Raw genomic sequence first — 27,731 nt, 5'->3', positions numbered from 1 at the left:
AATGCAAAGGATTGTTGACAAGCATCTAAACTTGGCGAGAGAGGCTTGAGGCAGACTCTGTCTCAGAACCTTTGGAGAAAATCGACCCTTCTGATGCTTTGATTCCAGTGTCTGACCTCTGCAACTGTAAGAGAATGAATTTCTGTTGTTTTAAGTCATCAGGTCTGTGGTAATTTATTACAGCAGCCCTAGGAAACTAATACAGCTTCTGGAACTTTGACATTTTCAGAATGTTCTATAAATGAAAAATCATATAGCATATGACCTTTTGAGATTGGCTTTTTTTTTATGCAGCATAATTCTCTGGAGATCCACCCAGGTTGTGATATATAAGATGGTCGCCTTCACTGTGTAGTTTACCTATAATTTACCTAATCATGCACCTACCAAGGAACAACTTGCTTTTCTCTCCAATATTGGGCTGTTACAGATGAAACCGGTGTAAACCATGGGCTTCATGTGGATATGAGTCTTCATTTCCTTGAGGTTAAAATGCCCAAGAGTGTAATCATTTTTCCTTTTAGTCTATCTTGATTGTTATAGCTGAAATGAGAATCATTAGACTCAATTTTGTAATCGGTTTTGCCAGTCATCATTGTTGAATTGACAGTCAGACCCTTTATATTTAATGTAACTATTGGCATGCTAGAACTTAAATCTGCATTTTAAATGTCTCTACTTGTTCTCTCAATTTTCTGTGCAGTTATTCCTATTTTGTCAGTGGTTGTTTCAGCTTTTTCTTGAAGAATCCTATTCTGAGCGGGATGTCAGAGGTTCACGCCTGTAATCCTAGCTACTCGGGAGGTTGAGATCTGAGGATAAGGGTTCGAAGCCAGCCCAGGCAGGAAAGTCCATGAGACTCATATCTCCAATTAATCACAGAAAAAGCTGGAAGTGGAACTGTAGCACAAGTGGTAGAGTGCTAGCCTTGAGCAAAAAGGAGCCCAGGGGACAGTGCCCAGGCCCAGAGTTTGAGCCCTGGGATGGGCAAAAACCAACCAAACAAAACAAACAAACAAACAACAAAAACCTCCTTTTTGATGTGTCTCTAGCAAGTGTGTGTGTGTGTGTGTGTGTGTGTGTGTGTGTGTGTGTTTGTGTGTGTGTGTGTGTGTACGGGGTTTGAACTCAGGGTCTTATATTTGCTAAGCACTCTACCATTTGAGCCACTCTACCAGTCCATTATTGTATTATTGTATTGGTTATTTTTAAGATAAAGTCTCACTTTCTTTCCCCAGGGACCAAAAATTTGTATTTCTCTCTCTTTCTCTCCTCTCTCTTCTTTTTTCTTTTTTTTGGCTGGTCATGGGGCTTGAACTCTGGGCCTGGGCGCTGTCCCTCAGCTCTTCAGCTCAAGGTTAGCACACTACCACATGAGCCACAGCGCCATTTCTGGCTTTTTTTCCTTATGTGGTGCTGAGGAATCGAACCCAGAGTCTCATGCATGCAAGGCAAGCACTCTACCACTGAGCCACCTTCCCAGCCCCTGTATTTCTCTTTGTTGCTAAGATGACAGGCAAGAGCCGATGTAACCAGCTGTTGTGCTTCCTGCATCATTTGGGATGACAGGTAGTTGCCACCGTATCCATCCATTGGTTGAGATGGCGTCTCTCAAGCTTTTCTGCCCGAGCTGACCTCCAACTGCAACCCCTCCCGAATCTCATCCATCACAAGAATAAAAAGTAAAAACACTGCAAGATACATGGAAGAATGAAAGTCCTAGAGGTGCATATGACCTTTGTTTTTATGTATAACTCTGGCAGTATTAAATGTATTAATCAGAAGGAAAAGAAAAAAATCTATACCAGCTTCCTAGAAACAGAATGGAAGCTTTTCCTTTCTTTTTTTTTTTTTTTAAAGTTAATCAAATATAATCAGTCTTCTCTTGCAGATATTAAGTAACAAAAAGAAAGTTCCATTTCAAGGCTATAAAGAAATTTTCCATGTTTTCTTCTAGCAGTTTTATTTGTTTTTCTTTTCCATTTAAATCTTTGATCCATTTAAAATTTATGATCAGGCCGGGCGCTGGTGGCTCACGCCTGTAATCCTAGCTACGCAGGAGGCTGAGATCTGAGGATCGTGGTTCAAAGCCAGCCCGGGCAGGAGAGACCGTGAGACTCCTATCTCCAATAAAACCACCAGAAAACCGGAAGTGGCGCTGTAGCTCAAGTGGTAGAGCGCTCGCCTTGAGCTGAAGAGCTGAGGGACAGCGCCCAGGCCCAGAGTTCAAGCCCCACGACCGACAAAAAAAAAAAAAAAAATTTATGATCAGCCTGGTGCTGGTGGCTCACGCCTGTAATCTTAGCTACTCAGAAGGCTGAGATCTGAGGATCTCAGTTCAAAGCCAGCCTGGGCAGGAAAGTCTGTGAAACTCTTATCTCCAACTAATCACCAGAAAACCAGAAGTGGTGCTGTGACTCAAAGTGGTAGAGTGCCAGTCTTGAATAGAAGAGCTCAGGGCCAACATAGAGGCCCTGAATTCAAGCCCCATGACCAACAACAACAACAAAAAATAACACCTTATGATCAGTGTGAGATATAAATCAAACTTCATATTTTTCAAAAGACTACTAATTGATTCCAATAGTTGTTGTGAGTTGATACATTCTTATAATTATTATCTTTCTTGTGAATTACTGTCTTTAACATCATAAAGTGCCCTCCTCCCATCCCCTTCACACTATTTAAATGCTATCTTTTCTAATATTAATACCACAATCTCTTATCGACTTGCTTATTTGTTTGTCCTTTGCATTCCACAGCCCTCAGATCTCACTTTTGAGTAGTTAGGATTACAGGCATGTAATCAGCCACCACACCTAGCACCTGGCTACATTGGTCCTCTTATATGTTCAGAATGCTACCCCTTGAGTTTTGTTGTAAAAATACCCTTTCACTCTATTTGCCATGAGACGGTCACAAACTTCCTCTATCTTCTATTTTCTTCTCTTTCCTCCCTTGTGTTCTGGAGGTTGGGTGGGTCTACCAGTTGACCGTCTCTTATCCCCATGGCTGACCATTACCTGAGACCTGCAATCACTGCTACTCAATGCTCATGTCTGTCCAAGTTTCTTGACCAGCTCCTGATTCGCCGAGTCTCACCCCTAGTGGATTTCTCATCAAGTGCTCCTGGGAAACAGGGCTGTTGTTGTTCTTGAATACTTCAAGCTTGTCTGCAAGTCCTCAGACTTGCAGGGTAGCTTAGCTGCATAAATGTTGGCTCACATTTCTTTTATTGAATTTCTGGTGGCTGTTATTCCGCTGTCTTCTGACTGTGAATGTTAATGTGAAGACGTGGGATGCCAACCTGATTTCGTTTTCCTGAAGAAGTATTCTGGTCTGTGGAAGAGATCCTTCCTTCATCTTGCAAGGCCGGCCGTTTGGTAGGCTGTGTCTGCATTCTCATTCTGGGGCAGTTTTCTTTGCAATCCTGTGTGCTCTTTCCATAGGCAGATTAACTCTTCATTTCAGGAAAGCCTTCTTGAAGTATTTATGGCTTTTTGAGATGGGGGGTCTCATTCTATAGTGCAAGCTAGTGTCAAAGTCATGATCCTCATGCCAAAGCCTCCTTAAGTTATATATTTTTAGATTGTGTGTGTGTGTGTGTGTGTGTGTGTGTGTGTGAATTCTAGAGCTTGAACTCAAGGCATGGACACTGAGCTTTTTTTGCTCAAGGCTAGTGCTCTACCACTTGAGCTGCAGCTCCACTTCTGGCTTTTTTGGTGATCAATTAGAGATAAGAGTCTACAGGGCTAGGAAGGTGGCTCAGTGGTGGAGCGCTTGCCTTGCATGCTCAAGGCCCCGGGTTCGATTCCTCAGCACCACATAAGCAAAAAGCAAAAAGCCGGAAGTGGTGCTGTGGCTCAAGTGGTAGAGCGCTAGCCTTGAGCTGAAGAGCTGAGGGACAGTGCCCAGGCCCAGAGTTCAGGCCCCACGATCGGACCCAAAAACAAAAAAATCTACAGACTTTCCCACCCGGGTTGGCTTTGAACCACAACCATCAGATCTCAGCCTCCTGAGTAGCTAGAATTACAGACATGAGCCACCAGCTTGCAGCTTGCCTTAATTTTTTTGTAGGTAGGAGTCCAACTGAATTCTTCTGTGTGTGAATATCTAGTTTTCTTAGAATTACTTGTCAAAAAGACTATCCTTTCCCCCAGAGAATAGTTTGGGCATCCTTGTTGAAAGTAATTTCAGCCGGGCGCCAGTGGTTCACGCCTGTAATCCTAGCTACTCAGGAGACTGAGATCTGAGGATTATGTTCAAAGCCAGCCCAGACAGGAACCTCCTTGAGACTCTTATCTCCAATTAACCACCAGAAAACTGGAAGTGGTGCTGTAGCTCAAGTGGTAGAGCACTAGCCTTGAGCTGAAGAGCTCAGGGACAGCGCCCAGGCCCAGAGTTCAAGCCCCATGACTGACAAAAAAAGAAAGAAAGAAAGAAAGAAAGCAATTTCAATTAGAGAGGCCCCAACAAGATAACATGAGAAATGGCCCACCTGTAAACCCCATAACTAGATTAAGTTTCCAACCTGCATTTTCTTTTGTTTTTCTTTTGGTGAGTCGTGGGGCTTGAACTCCAGGCCTAAGTGCTCTTTTGTGCTCAAGGCCAGCATTCTATCACTTTGTGTCACAGCACCACTTCCAGTTTTCCGGTGGTTAAGAGTCTCACGGATTTTCTTCCCAGGGCTGGCTTTGAACCTCAATCATCAGATCTCAGCCTCCTGAGTAGCTAGGATGACAGGCGTTGAGTCACCGGTGCTCAGCTCCAACCTGAATTTTGCAAGGGACAGACTACATTGTCACCGCAGCAGTGGCATTCATCAGGGTACACACTAGGATGCGGTGCAAGCTAAGCATATGATGGGTGTGCAAGTCCCGCCCTGCCACTTCCTCTAAGATGACCACAAACTTGCTCTTTTGACTGGTCATACTAGGGGACCAAAGAAATGTGTCCACACAAGCACAAAGAACATTTTGTTCCCTTGAGAAAATGCATTCTGCTTCTGACTCACAGGTTGTCCTGAATTGAGTTTTCTATGTATTTCTTGTGAACGAAAGCATTTTATTGACACTAAACTAAGTTCCATTGTGTGATTGTTCACTGAGTCGAAATAGAACCTGTGGCTTCAGGCTCCTGCATCATCATATTGGGGAGTCAAGAGTAGGGGTAGGGGTCTGAGAAGGTGGCTTAGTGCTAGAGTGCTTGCCTAGCAGACATGAAGCCCTGGGTTTGATTCCTCAGTACCATATAAACAGAAAAAGCCAGAAGTGGCGCTGTGGCTCAAGTGGTAGAGTGCTAGCCTTGAGCACAAAGAAGCTCAGGGACAGTGCCCAGGCTCTGAGTTCAAGCCCTAGGACTGGCAAAAAAAAAAAAAGGGTAGGATGGGCTGGGGTTTGGCTTGGTTGGTAGAGCACTTAGCTAATGATTGAAAGAGGCAGGTGCCAAGTTCAAGTTCCAGTCTTGGACCTAAAAACAAAAAAAGGAGTGGAGTGGGGGCTTGTTTCTGCTCCCACCCCCAGGTCCAGAAGGCCTACCTACCTCCTCAGTGCAGCCACAGCCCAAGCCCCTGACCCTGGCTGTTCTGTTTTCAGCTCTGCGGTGAAGCTCCCCCAAGCATCGTTCCTTAGGCACATAGCATGGGGGTCTGCCAGCACCCACCGGCGTGCTGAGGACTGAGTGCTGAGAGCCGTGTACCCAGCAACACTGCCAACAAACTGCACTGGCTGAGGAAGCATTCTGTGGGGAACTTGAACCTGACTTCCAACTTGAGCCTGGTGGCTTTGAGCAACTCTGCCCCACCCCCACGACTCTAGATTCCTAATACAGGATACAAAATCATAAAACCATGACTACACCAGCATCACTGAACAAATCAGAGCAAACCACGGTGGCCAGACCCTCGGTCCACAGCTTAGTACCAAAGGTCCCATGGAGCAACCTGAGGTCCTTTGTGTGTAGTGGATGTGTTGTTGGGGGGGGGGGTGTGTAAGAGTTGCTATCTGCTTTTCGGGTGTTGAAAGCCTCCTTTTACAGGCAGCTTGGTCTTGAGCGCCAGTCTGTTCTGGGTACTTTTCCATGGCTGCCATTCTATCCTCTGCGAGATAAAGTAGCACTCTTTATAATTCCAGAACTTTCCAACTTCTCTCCCACAGAGATCAGGCTCATAAAGGGAGTAACCAAAGACAGTGGAATAAACCCCAGGAACTGAGGGAGGCGGGAGGAAGGAGGGGAGGGGCTCCAGCCTCCTCCTCCGTACCCCAAGCTGCCAACTGCAAAGCAGGTGAGCCAGCGCCAGCCACCTGGCTGCGCATCTCCGCCGGCCCCAGGGCCACTGCCATGGAAACCGAGCTCAGCACCGCCGGCGCCTGGCCCCCTCCAGGAGCCAGACAGCCGCGCTGCGCAAGGCCAAGTCTGTGGGACAACACGGGGCTGGCAGATCTTCCTCACGGTGTCCTGGACAGGGTCGTGTCCCCTACCCCCCTCAAGGACTGCTTGTCACTTAAAAAGTGGCAAAGAGCAGCGTGACAGGATGGGGGGTGCAGGGGGTACCAGCCACCCTGGGATCCAAAGTGTTGCCTTACTGTACATTTGAATGACAATAAAGCTGGCTCTGGAGGAACCCTGTGGGAATGTGGCCTTCCCACCTTTCCAGCCACAAAGCCTAACAGAGCAATGTCCCAGGGTCCCACCTGGCTCAGGACTGCTACCCCCCCACCCCCCATGCCCCTCTCTTCCTTTCTATCCAGCAACCATCCATGCTTATTATATGGTCAGGCCACAGTAGACAAGTGTAAGGACTGAGGTCTGGTCTTACTGTCATCTCTTTCTCGTTCTGCACATGCCACCCATGTTAAAAATCATGCCTGTAGTCCTAGCTGCTCAGGAGGCTGAGAGCTGAAGATTTTGATCCAAACCTAGCCCAGACAGAAAAATCTGTGCGACTCTTATCTCTAATTAACTACCAAAAAGTCAGAAGTAGGGCAATGGCTCAAGTGGTAGAGCATCAACATTGAGCAAAAACAAAAAGCTCAGGAACAGTGCCCAAGCCCTGAGTTCAACCTGAGGAAGGAAAGGAGGAACGAGTGAACAAACAAAGGAAGATACAAATGAATGAAGGAAAAGAAGAGATGACCAATGGTGGCTCACATCATTAATCTTAGCTACTCAGGAGGCTGAGATCTGGGAATTGCGGTTCAAAGCCAGTGGACCTTTGGCTTAAGTGGTAGACCACTGACCTTGAACATAAAAGCTCAGTAACACCACCCTGAGTTCAAGCCCTAGGACCAGCACACAATGAAAGAGAAGGAAGGAAGGAAGGAAGGAAGGAAGGAAGGAAAGAAGAAAGGAAGGAAGGAAGGAAGGAAGGAAGGAAGGAAGGAAGGAAGGAAGGAAGGAAGGAAGGGAGGGAGAGAGGGAGGGAGGGAAAGAAGGAAGGAAGGAAGAAAGGAAGGAAGGAAGGAAGGAAAGAAATTAATTATCTACTTAGGGGTGACTTCTCTTGTGCTAACAGATATGATGATACTCAAAACCAAGCAGCGCTGCACTGTAGAGAAGAGATGCAAGTGTACATTGATGCTAGAAAATAAGAAACCATTAGAACTATTCTCACCAGGAGAAAAACTTTCCTGGCTAAGAATGGTAAGATGGTAGAATGCCCATGAAGACACGGCGGGCAAAATCTGGAAAAATTCTAGATGCATGAGCCCTTGGGTCCAGCAAATATCCATGCACACACACACAAGGGGATGCGTGTTAGACTGTGCACTGGGACATTCCTTGTGATGATAGAAAGGTTAATGGGCTGGTGTGTGTGTGTATGTGTGTATGTGCATGGTAGGGTGGGTATTAGAGCCTGAACTCAGGGTCTTACACCCTCACTTAGCCTTTTCACTCCAGGCTGGCACACTACCACTTGAGCCACACCTCCACCTGTGGCTTTTTGATGGCTAATTGGAGAAAAGAGTCTCCTGGACTTTCCTACCCAGGGGACTTTGAACCACAGTCCTCAGATCTCAGGCTAAGGAGTACAGGCCTGAGCCACTGGTGCCCAGCTAAGGAGCTGGTTGTTGTACTACAATCCATCTACACTGTGAGATATTTGGAGCTGTTAAACAAGGAAGGTGGCTGTGGGTGATGGAAATCAATCTCCTGGACCTGTTTGATCAATTCATCACATGCTCCTCTCTGCAGAAAGGGGGAAAATGAAAAGCATAGTCATATGAAATTGTATGAGAAAACTCTAGAAGAGTTTACCTAGAGAGCAAGGTGGAGGAAAACTAGATTTGGATAGAAATGTCTCCCGGTATCATTTTTGGTTGCTGAATTATGTAATGTATCTCCCGCTGGAAAATTAAACGTGATTTTGAAAAGGGATTATGCAAGCCTCGAACTTTTTTTTTTAAGTTAGTAACTTCATAAAAACATGTAAAGTTGAATATATATATGTGTGTGTGTATATATATATATATATATATATATATATATATATATACAGAGAGAGAGAGAGAGTCTTCTTCCTCTAGAAAGCCTTCCTGAGGCATAGTATCCGGTCCTGTCCATCTTTGTGTCCCTGAGATCCAAAATGTAGTAGGTCTTTGATAAGGGTTGATTGGATAAATAGCGGTTGTCTGGTACAAACTGACAGCCTCAGATGAAAATGGCAAAATCAGGAGCCAGGCACGTGCTCAGAACTGTTCACTTTATTTAACGAGAGTCACCATGGTAATGAGTGAAGCGCAAGATTGCACCCGGGCTGCTAACACCATAGCCACAGCCCCGCCCACCGGAGCCCGAGCCTGTACCAGCTCTGAAAGAGGAACTGAGCACTTGTTGGAACTTTGTACTTCCGGGGAAGGGGAGGGGGAGATTTTTGGTAAAGTTTTATTCCTTCTTACAGCCAATGTTGAAGTGTTTAAATATGCATTAGTCTCTCAACCATGTAACGATGATACAGGAGACTTGGTTTTCTTGCCATTTTTTTTCCTTTTACTGATTAAAAGACAAAAAAAAAAGGAGGGAGAGAAGGGGAAAAAAAAAACCAGGAAATGAAATCTAGTTATATATAATTTGTCACACATGTAATATAGCCAACTTTGTAAGCACTCCAAGTTTTCATTAACTCTGCTGAAATATATTTACATTAAGAAATCTCTCAGCCCTAATGCCGTTAGTTCCAAACTTCCAAACTTAGTTGTTTTGCTCAGAGATGTAGATGACAGCCAGAAGGAGGATGGAGCACCCCATTTGACCTCCCTTCTAACCACAAACCCCAGAAATGATAGAGAAGCCTTCTCTACATAGAAGAGGCGCTAAGGGTGCAGAAGGGTGGAAGGAAAAGCCCACCAAGAGCATGAGAGAAAAACAAGAAAGGTCAGGTGATAAGAGATTCCATATCTGGGAAGTCTTCCAGGGAAAGATGGAGAGGAGGCTGGAGGCATGGCTCAGTTGGTAGAGCACTAGCCATTGAGTGAAAGTGTCAGGTACTGACTTCGAAAAACAGAAGGAGGAGAGAAGGAGGGAGGGAAGGAGGGAGGGAGGGAGGGGGGAAGGAAGGAAGGAAGGAAGGAAGGAAGGAAGGAAGGAAGGAAGGAAGGAAGGAAGGAAGGAAGGAAGGAAGATGGAGAGATGGTCTAGACTATAATACATCAAGATCAGGGTAGCTGGAGAGCTGTTTGGGTAGAAGATAGATGATATATGGTCAGGAACTATTCAGAGAAAACTAGATCCAGCTCTGTCTGTCTTTCTGTCTGTCTCTCTGTCTGTCTGCTTGTATACACATGGAAGACAAACACACAGGGCTTTCCACACATTAGGCTCGCACTCTGCCACTGAACTTGACACCCCCAGCTTAGTCAGACTCTCCTAAGAGTACTACTGAGTATCTGCGTAGGAAAAGCCGAATTCCTCACGCAGCTCACTCCCAGCCCCACGGTGAGGTTAGATCTTGATGAAATGCATGCATGGAAAAGATCACTGAGTCACAAATGTCTTGAATTCACACCACCCCGACGGCGGGGCTTAGCCGCAGTGTACCACGGACTGCTTGGTGGCTACACACACACACTGTTGGTCACAGAGTCTGTGAGCTGTCTGTGAGCTGCTGTTACCACCACTGCCCAGCACAGGATTACAACAGCTAGCTGGAGCCAAGGAAAAGACCCAAAGTCCAAATCTGAAGATGCTTTCTAGTGAAAAAAAGATTATAATCATCATTAAAGTCAAGCCATTGTAAGGTCAGGGACCATCTCAGTAGAAAACAGACTAAGTTAAACACAGGCATCTTCTTGTTCCTTCAAGTCTATTGAAGCACCTTGAACTCAGGGCCTGGGTGCTGTCCCTGAACTTTCTCACTCAAGGCTAGTCCTCTACCACTTGGAGCCACAGCGCCACTTCCAGCTTTCTGGTGGTTTATTGGAAATGAGTCTCATGAACTCCTTCCCAAACTAGCTTTGCACCTCGATCCTCAGATCTCAGCCTCCTGAGTAGCTAGGATTACAGGCATGAGCCACTGGCACCTGGCTATTAAGCACCTTTTTATGACCAGACCAAGTGGCTCACTCCTGTAATCCCTACACAGCATAAGCATAAGCAGGAGGAACAATGTCTAAATGAAGGCCCAGACAAAAATAGAGATCCCACCTGAAAAATAACTAAAGCAGAAAAAAGGGCTGAGGGCTTGGCTCAGGTAGCAGAGTACCTGTCCAACAGGCACAGGGTACTGAGTTCAAATCCCAGGAAAAGGAGAACTACTTCCTGGTAACTCAGGACAACAGGAAACATGGTAGACAGAACTCTTGGCTCCATGGGCTGGGAAGGTGGCTCAGTGGTAGAGCGCTTGCCTTGCATGCATGAGGCCCTGAGTTCAATTCCCCAGCACCACATAAGTAAAAAAGTAAAAAAAGCCGGAAGTGGCGCTGTGGCTCAAGTGGTAGAGTGCTAGCCTTGAGCTGAAGAGCTGAGAGACAGTGCCCAGGCCCAGAGTCCAGGCCCCATGACCGGACAAAAAAAAAAGAACTCTTGGTTCCAGAACCTACACTCTTGCTGTACCCTCACTGTGGGTGTGGGTGGGTGTGTAGGATACAATTTCTTGGCCCTTTGACTGTGGGCTTGGCCAATGGGATGTCAGGAGCGATGTCACCCACAAAAGCCTGAGGTGTATTTATGTGGTCAGAAGTACCCTCTGGGTACTGAGTACTGGATACTAGGTACTGTTATCACTCACAGATGAACTGGAGATGAGAAGACAATGATGCTTCTTACTGGAAGTCTCTGAGGTTGGCAGGGGGAATGTTTGTTACGCAGCATTAACTGTGGCAGTAGCTAGCTGATACCTGGAGAGCAGGTGGCAGGCGCCACTGCAGTAGGTATGAGAGGAAACTCCTAAGCCTCACTGTCTCATGTGTGCTCTTGCTAGAAGCAGAGCATCCCATTGTTGACATCCACTGCTTTCTAGGAATGCTGTCCAGAATGGGGAGACATAGAAACTCTAAAAGACTGTGGGGCGGGAGGTGGGGGAGGTAGAGGGAAAGCTTGCAGACAGCAATTTGGAAAGAGCTATCCAGATTCTTCAAATGCTGGCATCCACTGACCCAGTCACTTGGCTCCTGGCTATTGATGATAAAGCAGTCACCCTGGATAGAAGAAAAGAGGCTTTGTTTGTTTATTTTTTGCTCAGTGGTGTTGTGGTTTACAGGAGACAGAAGTCTTTACTCAACACTTCATCCTCGAAGATCTTTACCTCTGTGTCCTCTTCCAGCACTCCCCACACTGTGAGAGATGGGTTCACCATCCCAGAATAAGACTGCGTAGTAGCGGGCTTCAACCCCAGACTTCTGACCCAAAGGGCCACGGGCCAAATCTCCACACTCTCCTGCCTAACATAGCCACCAGGAAGGCATGCAATTCTCTCACCTTCTTGAGTGGTAAGCAGCCAAATGGAAGAAGATACTCCAACATCTTGTAAATACTTCAAAAATAAAATACATCGTGAAGCCAAGTGTTGTTGACTTGCACCTGTGATCTCGCTACTCAGGAGGCTGAGATCCAGAGGATCACAGTTTGAAGCCATCTGGGGAAGAAAGATCCACTCCTAAGGACCAGCAGAAAAGTCAGACTGGAGGCATGGCTCAAGGGATAAAGTGCTAGCCATAATGGAGGGGGTTGAGCAAGTTCAAGGTTCTGTCTTCAAAGCCCAGTACTGAGGCTGAGCTCTGAGGATCACAGTTCAAAGCCAGCCTGGGCAGGAAAGTCCGTGAGACTCTTGTCTCCAATAAACTACTAGAAAACCAGAAGTGGTGCTGTGGCTCAAGCGGTAGAGCGCTCACGTTGAGCTGAAGAGCTGAAGGATAGCGCCTAAGCCCAGAGTTCAAGCCCCACAACCGACAAAAAAAAAAAAAAAGCCCAGTACTGGCAAAATACAACTACTACTGATGATGATGATGATGATGATGATAACAATAATAATAATAAATTGTGATATGATTTGAGACCATACAGAAAAGGATAAAACAAAACTAAGTATCTGAAATCATTCCTAAGACAAGGCAAAGTATAATCTGTAAATAAATAAAAATAAACCCCAATGAAATTAAACACATGTGCAAAGTAAAACTGAGGAAATGCTACACACCTTCAGTAAGATCATCTTTAAAAAAGTCTGGGAAGTGGCGCTGTAGCTCAAGTGGTAGAGCACTCACCTTGAGCTGAAGAGCTGAGGGACAGCGCCCAGGCCCAGAGTTCAAGCCCCACGGCCGACCAAAAAAAAAAAAAGTCTGATGGGACTGGGAATGTGGCTCAGTGGTAGAGTGCTTGCTTAGCATGCATGAAGCCCTGGGTTCAATTCCTCAGTACCACATAAATAGAAAAAGCGGGAAGTGGCACCGTAGCTCAAGTGATAGAGAGCTAGCCTTGAGCAAAAAGAAGCTCAGTGCTGGGCGCTGGTGGCTCACATCTGTCATCCTAGCTACTCAGGAGGCTGAGATCTGAGGATTGCAGTTCAAAGGCAGCCTGGGCAAGAAAAGTCCATTAACCACCAGGAAAAAAAAAAAAAAAAACTGGAAGCGGTGCTGTGGCTCAAGTGGTAGAGTGGTTTGCCTTGAGCTGAAGAATTCAGGGACAGTGCCCAGGCCCAGAGTTCAAGGCCCAAGATTGGTCCAAAAAAAAGTCTGTCTGACAGTATCAATTATTTTCTAGGCAGAGAACAACTGGAGCTGTCATCCGTTAATGGAAGGAGCATACACAACTTGAGCGTGGTGAAATGTTTTGGCAGTTTCTTATAATATTAACTGTTCTTTAACTGTGACTCAGAAATTCTACCTTATAGATATTAACCCCAAAATGACATAAATCCACATAAACAATTGTACAAGAATGTTCATTACAACTGTATTTGCCATAGCAAAAGACAAAAATAACTCAAATGCCCATAACAAGAAAATAATTTAACTGGGTGCTGGTGGCTCACACCTGTAATTATAGCTACTCAGGAGGCTGAGATCTGAGGATCCAGGTTCAAAGCCAGCACAGGCAGGAAAGTCCATGAAACTTATCTTCAATTAACCACCAGAAAAACCTGAAGTGGCATTGTGGCTCAAGTGGTAGAGCACTCACCTTGAGCTGAAGAGCTCAGGGATAGTGGCCAGGCCCAGAGTTCAAGACCCACAACCAAAAAAAAAAAGTTATAATAACGTATATTCGAAAATTGCTAACAGTAGCTACAATCTGTAATCCTAGATGCTTGGGAAGTAGACATGGAAAAGATCAAAGTTCAAGTCCAATCCAAGCAAAACGTTATTGAGTTTCCCATCTCAACAAACACCTGGGCGCTGGTGGCTCACACCTGTAATCCTAGCTACTCAGGAGGCTGAGATCTAAGGATTGAGGTTCAAAGCCAGCCTGGGCAAGGAAAGTCAGTGCGACTCTTATTTCCAATAAACCACCAGAAAACTGGAAGTTGCACTGTGACTCAAGTGGTAGAGAGCTAGCCTTGAGCTGAAGAGCTCAGGGACAGCGCCCAGGCCCAGAGTTCAAGATCTATGACCAACAACAAAAAAAAGTAATCCCAGCGACATGGAAGTATAGGATAATCCCACTCAAGGCCAACCTGTGCAAAAATGCAACACCCTACAAAAAAATAACTAAAAAGTTATAAAGGTCTGAAGGCATGATTCAAGAAGTAGAACACACCGGCGCTGGTGGCTCATGCCTGTCATCCTAGCTACTCAAGAAGCTGAGATCTGAGGATCACAGTTCAAAGCCAGTCAGGCAGGAAAGTCCATGAGAGTTTTTTTTTTTTCTGTCGGTTGTGGGGCTTGAACTCTGCGCTTGGGCGCGGTCCCTCCGCTCTTCAGCTCAAGGTGAACACTCTACTGCTTGAGCTACAATGCCACTTGCAGTTTTCTAGTGGTTTATTAGAGATAAGAGCCACACAGACTTTCCTGCTCAGGCTGGCTTTGAACCACGATCCTCAGATCTCAGCCTCCTGAATAGCTAGGATTATACACATGAGCCACCAGTGCCCAGCCCGTGAGACTCTTATCTGCAATTAACCAACAGAAAACTGGAAGTGGCACTGTTGCTCAAGAGGGAGAATGCTAGCCTTGAGCTGAAGAGCTCAGGGTCAGAGCTCAGGCCCAGAGTTCAAGCCCTACAACCAACAAAAGAAAGAAAAAGAAAAGTAGAACACTTGCCTAGCCAAGTTCAAAGACCTAAGTTTAAATCCCAGGTTTAAATGCCAGGAAAAAAAAAAGGTACTCAGCTGGGGTCCAGTGGCTCACGCCTGTAATCCTAGCTCTCAGGAGGCTGAGATCTGAGGATCATGGTTCAGGGCAACCTGGTCAGGAAAATCCATGTGAGACACTTATCTCCAATAAACCATTAAAGACTGGAAGTGGCACTGTGGCTCAAGCGGTGGAGTGCTAGCCTTGAGCTGAAGAGCACAGGGACAGCACCCAGGCCCAGAGTTCAAGCCCACGACCAACAACAACAACAACAAAAAGGTACTGAGAGTAAAGTCTAATTATCCTCATCACAAAAACAGGGATAAGTATGTGAGGTAACTGCATAAATTAATACATCCTATTCAGCCATTCTGCAATACAGGAATATTTCAAAATGCCATGTTGTATGTACATCATAACTATATCATTTTCATTTGTCAGTTAAAAACATATTTGAAAAATAATTAAAATTGCTCAAAAACTTTTTGAAATGAAAGTGATGGGGACTGGGAATGTGGCTCAGTGGTAGAGTGCTTGCTTAGCATGCATGAAGCCCTGGGTTCCATTCTTCAGTACCACATAAAACAGAAAAAGCCCGAAGTGGTGCTGTGGCTCAAGTGGTAGAGTACCAGCCTTGAGCAAAAGCAGCTGAGGGACAGTGTCCAGGCCCTGAATTCAAGCCCCAGGACTGGTAAAGAATAAATAAGTATAAAAATGAGAACAAAAATGATGAGCGAGACTCTGAAGACTCGTGCCTATAATTGTAGCTGAGATCTGAGGATCGCGGTTCAAAGCCAGGCCCTGCAGTAGTCCATGAGACTCTTATCTCCAATTAACCACCAGAAAACCGGAAGTGACAGTATGACTCAAGAGGTAGAGCACTAGCCTTGAGCAGAAGAGCTCTGGGACAGTGCCCAGTCCCTGAGTTCAAGCCCCATGACCAACAAAAAAGAAAGAGAGAGAGAAAGAAAGTGGAGGGAGGGGCGAGAAAGGCAGGCAGGAAGGAAGAAAGAAAGCAAGCAAGGAAGGAAGGAAGTGATAAATACATTGTAAGTTAGCTTGATAATATTCTTTCTGGAAAACAACTATATATTTTCTTAATTAGCGAGAAGAATGGTGCGGTCCCATGTGCCAATGCTTTAGAAAGATGTATGGTTTAGTGGAGCTGGACTTGATTTTACCATCAGCTCAGAAGAGAATGCAAGTGAAAATAAAAAGCAACTGACATCTTACAACCATTATGAAGACAATTTGGGGTACACTTTGAAAACCACTGCTTTACAGAATAATCACTTTTTTTTTTTTTAAATAGTAAACTAAAGCTTCTGGAAAGTATCATGGTGCCACTTAGTGGTAACTCTCATTATTGCGACTCCTGGTTACCAAAACTTGTGTTTTGAGTGAACACTTGGACTTGTAACTTGGAAGAAAGGAAATAAATGTCCCCATCTTCTACTAATGTACTGGCTCTGTGCTGTGTCCTATAGTATCCTGAAAACATATATTAAGAAAACATACATTTAGCTTCTGCAAGGCCTCAGTCCTCAGGACACAATCCATTCTTTCATTCCTGAAGCTTTTTGCACCTCAGACACTACCTCCCTTTTACAATAAAGGCTCTCAGGGGTGAAGCTTTGCTCCCTTTTTACTAGCAAGGGATTTAATAATCTTATTTTGGCAGGGGGGCCGGGGGAGGTTGTGGGGCTTGAACTCTTAGCCTGCACGCTGTCCCTGAGCTCATTAGCTCAAGGCAACTGCTCTACCACTTGAGCCACAGTGCCACTTCTGGTTTTCTGGTGGTTTATTGGAAATAAGAGTTGGTGGCTCACACCTGTAATCCTAGCTACTCAGGAGGCTGAGATCTGAGCATCGTGGTTCAAAGCCAGCCTGTAGGAAAGTCCATGAGACTCTTATCTCCAATTAATTACCAGAAAACTGGAAGTGGTGCTGTGGCTCAAGTGGTAGAGTGCTAACCTTGTGCTGAAGAGCTGAAGGACAGCACACAGGCCCAGAGTTCAAACCCCACGACCGACAAAAAAAAAAAAAGTGTCTTATGGATTTTCCTGCCCAGGCTGGCTTTGAACCATAATCATCAGATTTCAGCCTCCTGAGTAGCTAGGATTACAAGTGTGAGCCACTAACACCTTGCTGGGATTTAGCAATTGCTTTTTGGTTTTTGGTTTTTGGTTTTTTTTGGTCGTGGTGCTTGAACTCTGGGCCTGGGCGCGATCCCTCAGCTCTTCTGCTCAAGCAAATCACTCTACTGCTTGAGCCACAGAGCCATTTCCAGTTTTCTAGTGGTTTATTGGAAATAAGAGTCTCAGGGACTTTCCTGCCCAGGCAGGCTTTGAACTGTGATCCGTGATCCTCAGATCTCAGCTAGGATTACAGAAGTGAGCCACTGGCGCCCAGCTCTTAGCAATCTTTTTTTTTTTTTTTGGGGGGGGGGGGTCAGTCATGGGCCTGAACTCTGGTCCTGGCACTGTCTCTTAGCTCTTCAGCTCAAGGCTAGCGCTCTACCACTTGAGCCACAGTGCCATTTCCGTTTTTTTCTGCTTATGTGGTGCTGAGGAATCAAACCCAGGGCCTCATGCATGCAAGGCAAGCACTTTACCACTGAGCCACCTTCCCAGCCCCCTTTTAGCAATCTTATATTTACAAAAATTAACATTGAGCCGAGTGCCAGTAGCTCATGCCTGTAATACTAGCTTCTCAGGAGGATATGAGGACCATGGTTCAAAGTCAGCTGGGGCAGGAAAGTCTGTGAGACTCTTATCTCCAATTAACTACCAGAAAACCAGAAGTGGCACTGTGGCTCAAGTGGTAGAGTGCTGGCCTTATGATGAAGAGCTCAGGGACAGCGCCCATGACTGACAGAAAAAAAAAAAAAAAACATTGGATGTTAGTTATTTGTGGCATTGACTGTTTGAAACACTAAAATATCATTAAAAATTGCCTAGGTTATAAAATAGTACTTTTATGCTATCATCAAAAGTGTGTAGAAGCTGGCACCAGTGGCTTCCACCTGTAATCAGAGCTAATCAGGAGGCTGAGATCTGAGGATGGAGGTTCAAAGCCAGCCTCGGCAGGAAAGTCTGTGTAACTCTTGTCTCCAGTTAGCCATCAAAAAAGTTAGAAGTGGAGCTGTGGCTCAAGCTGTAGCCAGCTCTGAGTGAAAAAGCTCAGGGACAGTACTCAGGTCCTGAGTTCAAGTCCCCATACTGGCGCGCGCACACACACACACACTGCAAAGAGGCTGTGGTTTGGTCTTGCTCCTGGCTCTGATGAAAGCTCTTCCCAGGCCCTGCCCACTTCCACCTGCAACACTCAGGGGGGAGGCATCAATCACCACCTCTCTGCTCTACCTTGACCACGCCTCTCCTCCCCATCCCTCAGTTCCTGCTGTCCCCTTGGCTGGCTCCATCTCTCTCCATCTCCTGTGTCTGCCTGCCCTGCCCTACCATTCCTTCCCTGGACGTGGAGGGCTGTATACAACTGCCCCTGGCCACTGGGCTGTGAACGGAAGAGGCAGGTCACTTCCCAGCAACCCTGGCTCAGCGCTCTCCAGATGTTCTCTCTCCTTCTGCAGCTATTTGAAGAGATAGAGAAGAGCAAAAACCCGAAGCAGCTGGCTGCTGAGTCACTCCATGAAAGACAGATGTACGGGAAAGGAGCCCAGACCTGCAGCCGGCCTTCATATGAGCAGGCAACAGAATTCCATGCCGAGAATGGTGGTTTATGCCTGGCATCCCAGCCTTGGGAGGCAGAGGTAGGATACTCATGAGTTCCAGTCCAGTCTGGGTTACATACCAAGACCTTACAGAGACAGATGGAGAGAAGAGAGGAAGAAAACCATAGGTTTTTATGATGATAGATATAAAATGTAACAGAATCAATGTATATTTAATATACTACATACATTTATCTAGAATTTTAATTTCTTCAATGTTCCTAGTCTTCTTGAAATGTCACATTATTAAAAAAAATAAGAGAAAAGCAGCAGCCGGGCACTGGTGGCTCACGCCTAGAATCCTAGCTACTCAGGAGGCTGAGATCTGAGGATCGCGATTCAAAGCCAGGCCCAGGTAAAAAGTCCCCAGGAGACTCTTCTCTCCAATTAACACTCAAAAACCAAAAGTGGCACAGTGTCTCAGGTGGTAGAACACTAGCCTTGAGCACAAAGAGGCTTAGGGACAGCATTCAGGCCCTGAGTTCAAGCCCCACAACCAACAAAAAAAAAAAAAAGAGAGAGAGAAAAGCCATCATAATCTGCACATTAGTCATGATGTGCACATTAGTACCGTGATGATAAGCATGATACAATTTTTTTAAGGTAGACTATCCTGTCTTATAAATTAACATAGTCAAGTAAAATGCAGCTTAGGAATGTAAGAATTTTCAACTTCAGAAAGCCTACTTCATATAATCTGTCACATTAATAAGAAAACAATCATATACTTTGAAATAGCTGCAGGAAGTGAGGTCATGGGGGTGGGCCTCCTTGTCCCGCCCCTTTCTGTCTCTGCTTCCTGGCTGCCATGAGGTGAGCAAGTCTCTCCACCATGCTCTCTCACCATGATGTGCTGCCCCACCACAGGCCCAAAGCAACAGACCCAAGTGACCCTGAGTCAAAGTAAACCTTTTCCTCTATTGATTGCCTCAGATCTTTTATCACAGTATTGCAACACTGACTAAATCAGAGGTTGAAAAGAAGAAAAGAAAAAGTCCTTACCAGGAGCTGAGGCAGAAGGCTGTTGAGTGTTAGGCTGGCCTGGACTATAGAGATCCTGTCTCAAAAAAGAAGAAAGAAACTTTCTGTCTGAGAAGCACCCATGGAACTCCTCACAGACATTGAAAATTACTTTTGTTTTTCTACTGCGGCTATTAGTCCCCATCTCTTCCTTTGTCTTGACCACAAAGACCAGCCCTAGTCAAGGGTCTGTCATAGAAGAAACAGGATGCTAAGTCAGGCACTGGTGGCTCAAACCTGTAATCCTAGCTACTCAGGAGGCTGAGGTTTGAGGAACATGGTTTGAAGCCAGCCCCTGACAGAAAAGTCCAGGAAACTCTTATCTCCAATAAACTATTCAGAAAAAGCTGGAAGTGCCATTGTGGCTCAAATGGCAGAGTGCTAGCCTTGAGCACAAAGAGGCTCAGGGATAGCACCCAGGCCCTGAGTTCAAACCCTAAGACTGGCAAAAAAGAAAGAAGATGCTAACAGCTTGGCCCTCAAGCAGAGGACAAGAAAGGGGGTGCAGATGTGGCCTTGTGTCCTCTCTGGCCAATGAAATGTGCACAGATGAGTTGTGAGAGTTTCAGGACAAACACCCCAGAAATTTAGTGAGCAAGGAGTGGTGAAGAGTTAGACAGAATGGAGTTTTTATCCATGTGGCCATATTGGGAAGTAATGATTAAAGGACTAGTGATCACCCCCTCTACTTTAGGTTCAAGGCAGTTTTAGAGACCAGGGGGACAGGCTAGAGGTGTAACCAATCATGACCTCAGACCATGGTGCAATCCTGCTAGGCCAAGCCAAAGGCACAGACATTCGGCATCATTCGTCCCACAGCAGGGACCATGAGACACAAGCTGTCCTCAGAGCTCCGTCCTGATGGGAGGAAGAGACAAGCCTAGGGGAAACTCCAACAGGGAACTCTTCGGGTGGCTTAAGTACTTTGAATGAAATGGAACTGAGCGGAATGACAAAAAGAGGCTGGAGGCCGGAGGCTGCATATTTTAACACAATCCGGGGGAGATGTCTTTGAAAAGTTGAGTGGAACTTGAATATTTATGATGATAAAAAAAAAAAAGCCTGTCATACCATAACTGGAAAAAAAAAATCGCAAGCAGAGGAGGAAAAAAAATGTACCCAAAAAATATTGATGTGTTTCAGAACAGAAAAGAAATGGTGTGGGCTTAACAAACCCATAGACTGTATGATATGAAATGGGGCTCAGGAATATTGACATAAGGCCCAAGTCACATAGGGCTTTACAGACCAGGCCAGCCAGATGGATAAAAGATCGGGTTAAAAGATGATTGAGGATAAATGGATGAAAGAGGATGAAAACCATCAAATCCTGGGTAGTGTAAATCCATTTTGTACCACTAGGTGGCAGCCAAACACTTATATTGGCAACAGTGGCCTCTATTGGCATGGACCTAAAAGCATTTATGTCTTTCACTGGGATCTGCAGAGAGCAGAGGAGAGCTCTGGACTGGGAATTTGGGTCGGTGAGAGGGGAAGGGATGATTTTCGGATTGTCTACTGCTGGGAAAACAGAGGAGTGACTGTCTGCTTAGCATTCTGGCAACATTCTGCAAAGCAAGAGGTCTTCGTTTTATTGTTTTATTGTTATCATAAAGGTGGTGTACAGAGGGTACATAAGTCAGGTAAAGAGTACCTGTTTTTGGTCCGTCCTGGGGCTTGAACTCAGGTCCTGTCCCTGAGCTGCTTTTGTTCAAAGTTATCACTCTACTACTTTGAGCCACAGCGCCATTTCCGGCTTCTTTTGTTTATGTGGTACTGAGGAATCGAACCCAGGGCTTCATGCATGCTAGGGAAGCATTCTACCACTAAGCCACATTCCCAGCCCTCCATTTCTTTTTGGACAATGTCACCCCTTCCCTCTCTTTCTCCCAGTTTTTCCCTCCCATCCTCGCCCACAAGTTGCAAAACATATTTTCAACATAGTGTCCAGCGAGTATCATTGCTGCATTTGTTCGAGAGTTAACTGTTGTTGTTGTTTTCAAGGCTAGCACACTTTGGCCCAGAAATTTCACTTAGTTCTAAAAACTTACTCTCGGGAGATAAGTACACACAGAGAGAGTGTTCAGAATATAGAACATTAGAACTGAGCTGCCAGGCTTGGTGACGCATGCCTGTAATCTCAGCACTCGAGAGGCTGAGGCCAGGTGATCAGATGAGAAGTTCAAGACCAGCCTAAGCAGCACAGGGAGAGAGAGAGAGGGGAGAGGTGAAAGGGAGAGGGGAGGAGAGAAGGAAGATGGAAAGGAGGGTTCTGGAGAAGGGAGAGGGGGGAAAAGGGAGAGAAAGACATCTCTCAGCTAGTGGGAAGATGAGTGTTTTTTGACATTACAAAGTGTACTTTCCCAAGCCTTATTTCAATGAACGAAAGGCCCAGAGGGCGGTGAGAAAGATGAACCTGGCAAACAAATGACAGGGCTGAGTCCTAGCCCGCCCACCCAGAGTCCAGGCCTGCGCCCGCCCGCACCAAATCTGCGCCCGCCCGCACCGAGTCTGCGCCCGCCCGCACCAAGTCCGCACCCCCCCCCCCCCCCCGCCCTCTTTCCCGGCCCGGTCACCTGACTCGGCCAAAATGGCCGACCAGGAAGGCGGCTGCCCTGCAGAGCGGGTGCCAGAGCGAGAGCCCGAGTTAGGGCCCGAGTCAGGGCCAGAGCCCGGAGAAGACTTTGAAATCGTAGACCGCAGCCAGCTGCCCAGCTCAGGCGAACTTCGGGGCGCGGCGAGGCCTCGGGCGCCGGGCGAGGCCTGGTCGGCGCCCCTGCTGACCCTGGCGCGCAGGGCCACCGGGAACCTGTCGGCGAGCTGCGGGAGCGCGCTGCGCGCGGCCGCGGGGCTGGACAGCGGCGGGGAGCGCGCGGCGCGTGCAGGTAGGCCGGGGCTGGCGGGGCGCTGCGCCCGGGAGGATTCTCGCCGTGGGGAGCGGGGGGAGGCGGCTCTGAGCCCCGCGGGCCGCCGGGCGCGGGCTGCCGGGCTACTGGGGCGACTTCGGGAACCACCTGTGAGGCGTTGGGCGCCGCGCGCTCCACCCACCGCCCGGCGCGGCGCGGCGCGCGCAGCCGAACCGAGCTCGGTGCGTGGGGTCTCGCCGGGCCCGGCGCGGGTGGGGAGACGGCTTCGGGAGCCTCGCGTCTCTCGCGGGTGCTGCCCCAGGACGGCGGAGATGGATAATGGATGGTGATCGTGTGGATCTGGAAGAAATGGGCCCCCATCCGTTCTGTTCTTTGGACATTTTTTTTGGGGGGGGGGCGTTATCTGGACTTGAATTCAGTGCCTCCTTCGGCTTTCTAATCAACATCTGGAGCTTGACCACTTGTGCCACGACTCTAACCTGGCTGTGTGTGTGTGTGTGTGTGTGTGTGTGTGTGTGTGTGTGTCCCCGTCCTAGGGTTTGAACTCATGGTCTGGACACTGCCCCTTGAGCTTTCTTCCTCCAGGCTAACACTCTAGCCCTTGTGTCACAGCTCCACTTCTGGCCTTTTTTTTTGGGGGGGGGGGTGCTTAATTGGCGATAAGAATTTTACGGACTTTCCTGCCCCAGCTGGCTTTGAACTGTAATCCTCAGGTCTCAGCCTCCTGAATAGCTTGGATTACAGGAGGCCTAAGCCACCAGCGTCTGGTCTCAGCCTGGAGTTTTACTGGTTAACTTGGAGATGGAGTCTTTCAGACTTTTCTGTCTGGGCTGGCTTTGGACTGAGATCCTCCAGATCTCAGCTTCCTCAGTAGCTAGGGTTTTAAAGGCATGAGCCACAGGTGTCGGAACTGTGATGCTCTTGATCTCCGAGTGGCAGCCATTTCCAATGTCCTCCTGCAGGAGTTGACAGCCCCTTCCTGTCCCCTCCCAAACTCAGAATGGGTCAGAGCACCAAGTCAGCAGTCATGAGGTTTTTAGTTCCTCTAGAGCTCTGCCACTAAAACCGCTGCGTGACACAGACAGGCCGTGGCCCCTCTACTGCTCCCCTCCACTGGAATGTTCCCGCCTTTAAAGTGAGGGCTTTGTTGTTGTTTATTTGTAATCTAGAACAGAGTAAATAAAATAAAACCAGGGCAAAGTATGGGACACAAAAATTAGAAAGATGGGAGGGAAAAACTGGAAGAGAGTTGAGGGAAGGGATGACATCCAAAAAGAAATGTACTCTTTACCTGACATGTAACTGTAATCTCTCTGTACATCACCTTTATGGAAACAATAAAAAATTAAAAGCAAAAAAATTTTTAGAAAGATTAACAGGCAATTCACAGAAGAAATGCTAAGAGGCAGTAAAGATGCAAAATACTGAGGAACTGACACCCTGGCTCCTCTGGGACCCCCCCCCCCCCCACACACACACATACTAGTTCTTCTGTATTTAACTTCTAAGATGTAGTTTCCTGAGTTCGAGTGAACATTTGGTATGCACTACAGATTAGCATTAGCTGTAGAAACACTCATTTACTTCCGGAACAAAGTGACAAGACTGCTGGAATGGAGGTGCGGATGAGCTCATGCATTTGATTCTAACAACTTAAAAAAAATGAACTAGGGGCTGGGAAGGTGGCTCAGTGGTAGAGCGCTTGCCTTGCATGCATGAGGCCCTGGGTTCGATTCCCCAGCACCACATAAGCAAAAAAAAAGAAAAAAGAAAAATGAACTAAAAGAAAAAGTACGTGCAAGCTCAGAATTGTCAGTGCCAAGAAGGGAGGATACTTCCCTGAAGGACCCGCCGGTCTCGGGTCTCTGTCCCGGGTCCTTATAGGACTAAGAAAATGCTCTGGAGCTGTCGGGGACAGTGGGGATCCGCCCCCTTCCAGGCCAACCACACCTGGGCTCCTGGGCGTGGCCTAGGGCTGGATTCGTCCAATAGGAATGCTAGGGGGCGGGCCACTTCCCAGAGCGTCCCTTCATTTAGAGGCAGGGATTCTTGCCATTTGACCCTTTGATTGGTGAAAAATAGAACGTGGGTTGTGCGGGGGACCAATCGCGATGAGTCTTGATAGAGCCGTCGCCCTAGCAACGCGCGGAGCCGTCTGGGAGCAGCCTCTGAAGGGAAAGGCCGTGGGTCCCTCAGGCCCGAGGGCCCCGGACACCCCGAAGGTCCTGAGGCCCCCCCCAGTTGCCCGTGAGCCGCGGTGAAAACCCCCGGCTCGCCAGCGGCCCTGCCCCTGCACTCGCCTCGCGCGTCTTCACGCCTGGCGTCCACCCGCCCTCAGCCCTGGGCCCGCTCGGACCCCTGACCAACCTGTCCCCGGTGTGCCCCCAGCGTCTAAGGGCCAGATGATGGAGGAGCGCGCCAACCTGATGCACATGGTGAAGCTCAGCGTGAAGGTGTTGCTCCAGTCGGCGCTGAGCCTGGGCCGCAGCCTGGATGCCGACCATGCTCCTTTGCAGCAGTTCTTCGTGGTCATGGAGCACTGCCTCAAACACGGGCTGAAAGGTGAGCGTCCAGCCCGGTGGGCCCCGAGGTGACGGTGGTGCTCGCTGCAGACAAGCGCCCGCCCTCTAGAGACCTAGAGAAACGCAGCGTGAGCCACGTGGGCCCTCTGTCACCTAGGGCCACCAGTTCACCAAGAGTTAGCAAGCCAAGTCATTATTAATAAGACGTGTAATGGAGCCCAGCATATCCAAAATCCCATTTTAACACCGCCACTACTTTGAAGCCTTGTTAATAACGTAGATTGCATTTTTTTTTATATACCAAGGCTTAAAAATCTAGTTTTACCTAACTTTGAGCCCATTCCAGTCTCATTCCTCAGTTGCTCTAGCCACACTGTTGGTGCTGGGTAGGTAGCACAGCTAGTGATGGCCTTGGGCACTGTAAATGTTGAGAGGGGTGGGAGGGGCTGGGACTTGTAGGCCCTTAAAGGTAATGGTAGGAGTTGGGTTTCCTTCTAAATGAATTCCGGGTTTTGTTTTTGTTTTTGTTTTTATTTTGTCTGTCGTGGGGCTTGAACTCTGGGCCTGGGCGCTGTCCCTCAGCTCTTCAGCTCCAGGCTAGCGCTCTTGAGCCACAGCGCCACTTTCTGTTTTCTAAAATAAGAGTCTCAAGGATTTTTCCTGCCAGATCCTCAGATCTCAGCCTCCTGAGTAGCTAAGATTACAGGCATGAGCCACTGGCACCCGGCCCTGGGAGTTTTAAACAGATGTGGCCTAACTCACATTTTTTTAAGGGTAGGGAGGTGACAATAGTCCTTGCTAGAAGACCTCTGAGGTTTTCTGCAGTTCCCAGGAGAGATGACGGGGATGATTGGCAGAACTCAGGCATTGGTGTTGGGGGCTGAAGGGAAAGAGGGGAGCAGGATCTCACCTGCTGTCTCGGCTTTATTGCTGGAGAAGCATTTACTGTCTTGGAAAAAGAGCATAGCACATATATCAGCGAACCCTGTTGTCAGAGGAAAAGGAGAACTAATTGGTTGCTTGTCCTTCTCCCATGACCAAGACTGAATCAGAAGAGTACATGGGAGAGAGTTCTACAGCTTTCCATAGACTTTGGGAAAAAGTGGGGCCCTGGGGACATCTGCAGCCTGTTCTTATGAATAACACCTTGTTTTCCCTTTTAGTTAAGAAGAGTTTTATTGGCCAAAATAAATCTTTCTTTGGTCCTTTGGAGCTGGTGGAGAAACTTTGTCCAGAAGCATCAGACCTAGCTACTAGTGTCAGAAATCTGCCAGAATTAAAGTGAGTGAGAAGTTTATCTTCCCTGTTTGATTTTTTTTCCCCAGTCACAGGGCTTGAACTCAGAACCTGAGCACTGTCCCTGAGCTTCTTTTGCTCAAGGCTAGCACTCTACCACTTGAGCCACAGCACCACTTCTGGCTTTTTCTGTTTATGTGGCACTGAAGAATCAAACCCAGGGCTTTATGCATGCTAGGCAAGCATTCTGCCACTAAACCACCTTCCCAGCCTTGGTGTTTTATTTTGTTTTGTTTTAAACTTTCATTTTTCCCCCCATATCTTAATAACACATTTTCTGGTTTGGAACAAATTAGCATGAGCCACACTCTACTTTGACATTAGTCCCACCTCTGCTAATTATCCACATGATATTTAGCAAGATACATACATCTCTGAGCCTTAGTTTCCTTTTTCTTAGCATGAGGTTATTAAGTCTTGTTTATAACAGCTCAAATAAGTTTAAAAGATGTTGTTAATTAAAGAGCTGTCATGGGTGGAAAAGGACTTTGCTTCCTTTATATCTAGGCAGGTAGAATAATATACTTTAGGTCAGTTCAGAGATTCCAGGATAAAGGGACACTGGTGAATAGTCTGAAACCAAGGATTTAATTTGCCACATCTGGGTTTCTCTTGGGTCCACTGTGCTCGTGATCAAAAACTAGACAGAACACAAAGAAAGGGTCTTAGCGATCTCCATTGGAGTGAGAGACCTCTGCCAAGTTGCCTATAGGAGGCTTGACCTTTCCACCTTTGCTGGACCCTTGCGTGCAGCCAGTCAGTCTGTTCCAGTTCCACCCTAAGCACTGTGCTGGACACATTTCTTTTCCTCATCTCATATTCCATACCCATCCTCTAGTATGTCTTGTATCAAAACCGACTTACAGAGGTTAAGTAACTTTCCTAAAGCCCCTGGCTTGGTGAGTGGTGGAGCCAGGAAGTCATCATAGGTTTGCTGGACTCAAAACACTTTCCATCCCCTCCCCTGGGCTGCCCAGCCCTTAAGCATTCTTCCTAGGAAGATGCCTGCCCTGCCTCCAGTTCACTGTCCAGCCCTGTCTGCCTAAGCTGAAAGGTTTTTGCATAGACTTTCCAAGTATTTATTTGATAACCTTTTTTTTCCTGTGTTGGGGAACAAACACAAGACCTTACATATGCTAAGCAAGCACTCTACCTCAGAGCTGAGGTTGGAGGAGCTTTTCTTTCATGTTTAACTCAGGCCTTTTCAGAATTGCATCTTTGAGACCATTTGTACAACTTTATGAATGAACTTAACATTACTGAACTAAAAACTTAAAATGGTCAAGAAGACATTTTTAGTGGTTTTTTGTTTTTGTTTTTTGATCAGTCGTGGGGTTGAACTCTGGGCCTGGTCACTGTCCCTCAGCTCTTCAGCTGAAGGCTAGCTCTCTACCACTTGAGCCACAGCAATACTTCCGGTTTTCTGGTGGTTAATTGGAGACGAGAGTCTCACAGACTTCCTGGCTGGGCTGTCTTTGAACCATGATCCTCAGATTCAGCCTCCTGAGTAGCTAGGATTACAGACATGAGCCACCCACCGCCCGGCTAAGATGACAATTTTATATTGTGTGTGCCT

General features: G+C 47.0%; 1 protein-coding gene across 1 annotated transcript in view; it reads left to right on the top strand.

The window, feature by feature from the left end:
* Window positions 1-22,045: 22,045 nt before the first annotated feature.
* The window catches only part of Rufy1 (RUN and FYVE domain containing 1), a 36,683-nt gene continuing 30,997 nt past the window's right edge, over window positions 22,046-27,731 (top strand). Inside the window, exons 1-3 of the mRNA XM_042688955.1 lie at window positions 22,046-22,355; window positions 24,726-24,899; window positions 26,023-26,140. Of these exons, the coding sequence (XP_042544889.1) occupies window positions 22,061-22,355; window positions 24,726-24,899; window positions 26,023-26,140 (587 nt within the window). The 5' untranslated portion in view covers window positions 22,046-22,060. The remainder of the gene's footprint in view (window positions 22,356-24,725; window positions 24,900-26,022; window positions 26,141-27,731) is intronic.

Source organism: Dipodomys spectabilis, unplaced genomic scaffold, assembly GCF_019054845.1.
Source record: "Dipodomys spectabilis isolate Male_0828 unplaced genomic scaffold, ASM1905484v1 ptg000119l, whole genome shotgun sequence".
NCBI lineage: Eukaryota > Metazoa > Chordata > Mammalia > Rodentia > Heteromyidae > Dipodomys > Dipodomys spectabilis.
The sequence above is the reverse complement of the archived record's forward strand: the minus strand, read 5'-3'. Positions and strand labels throughout refer to the sequence as shown.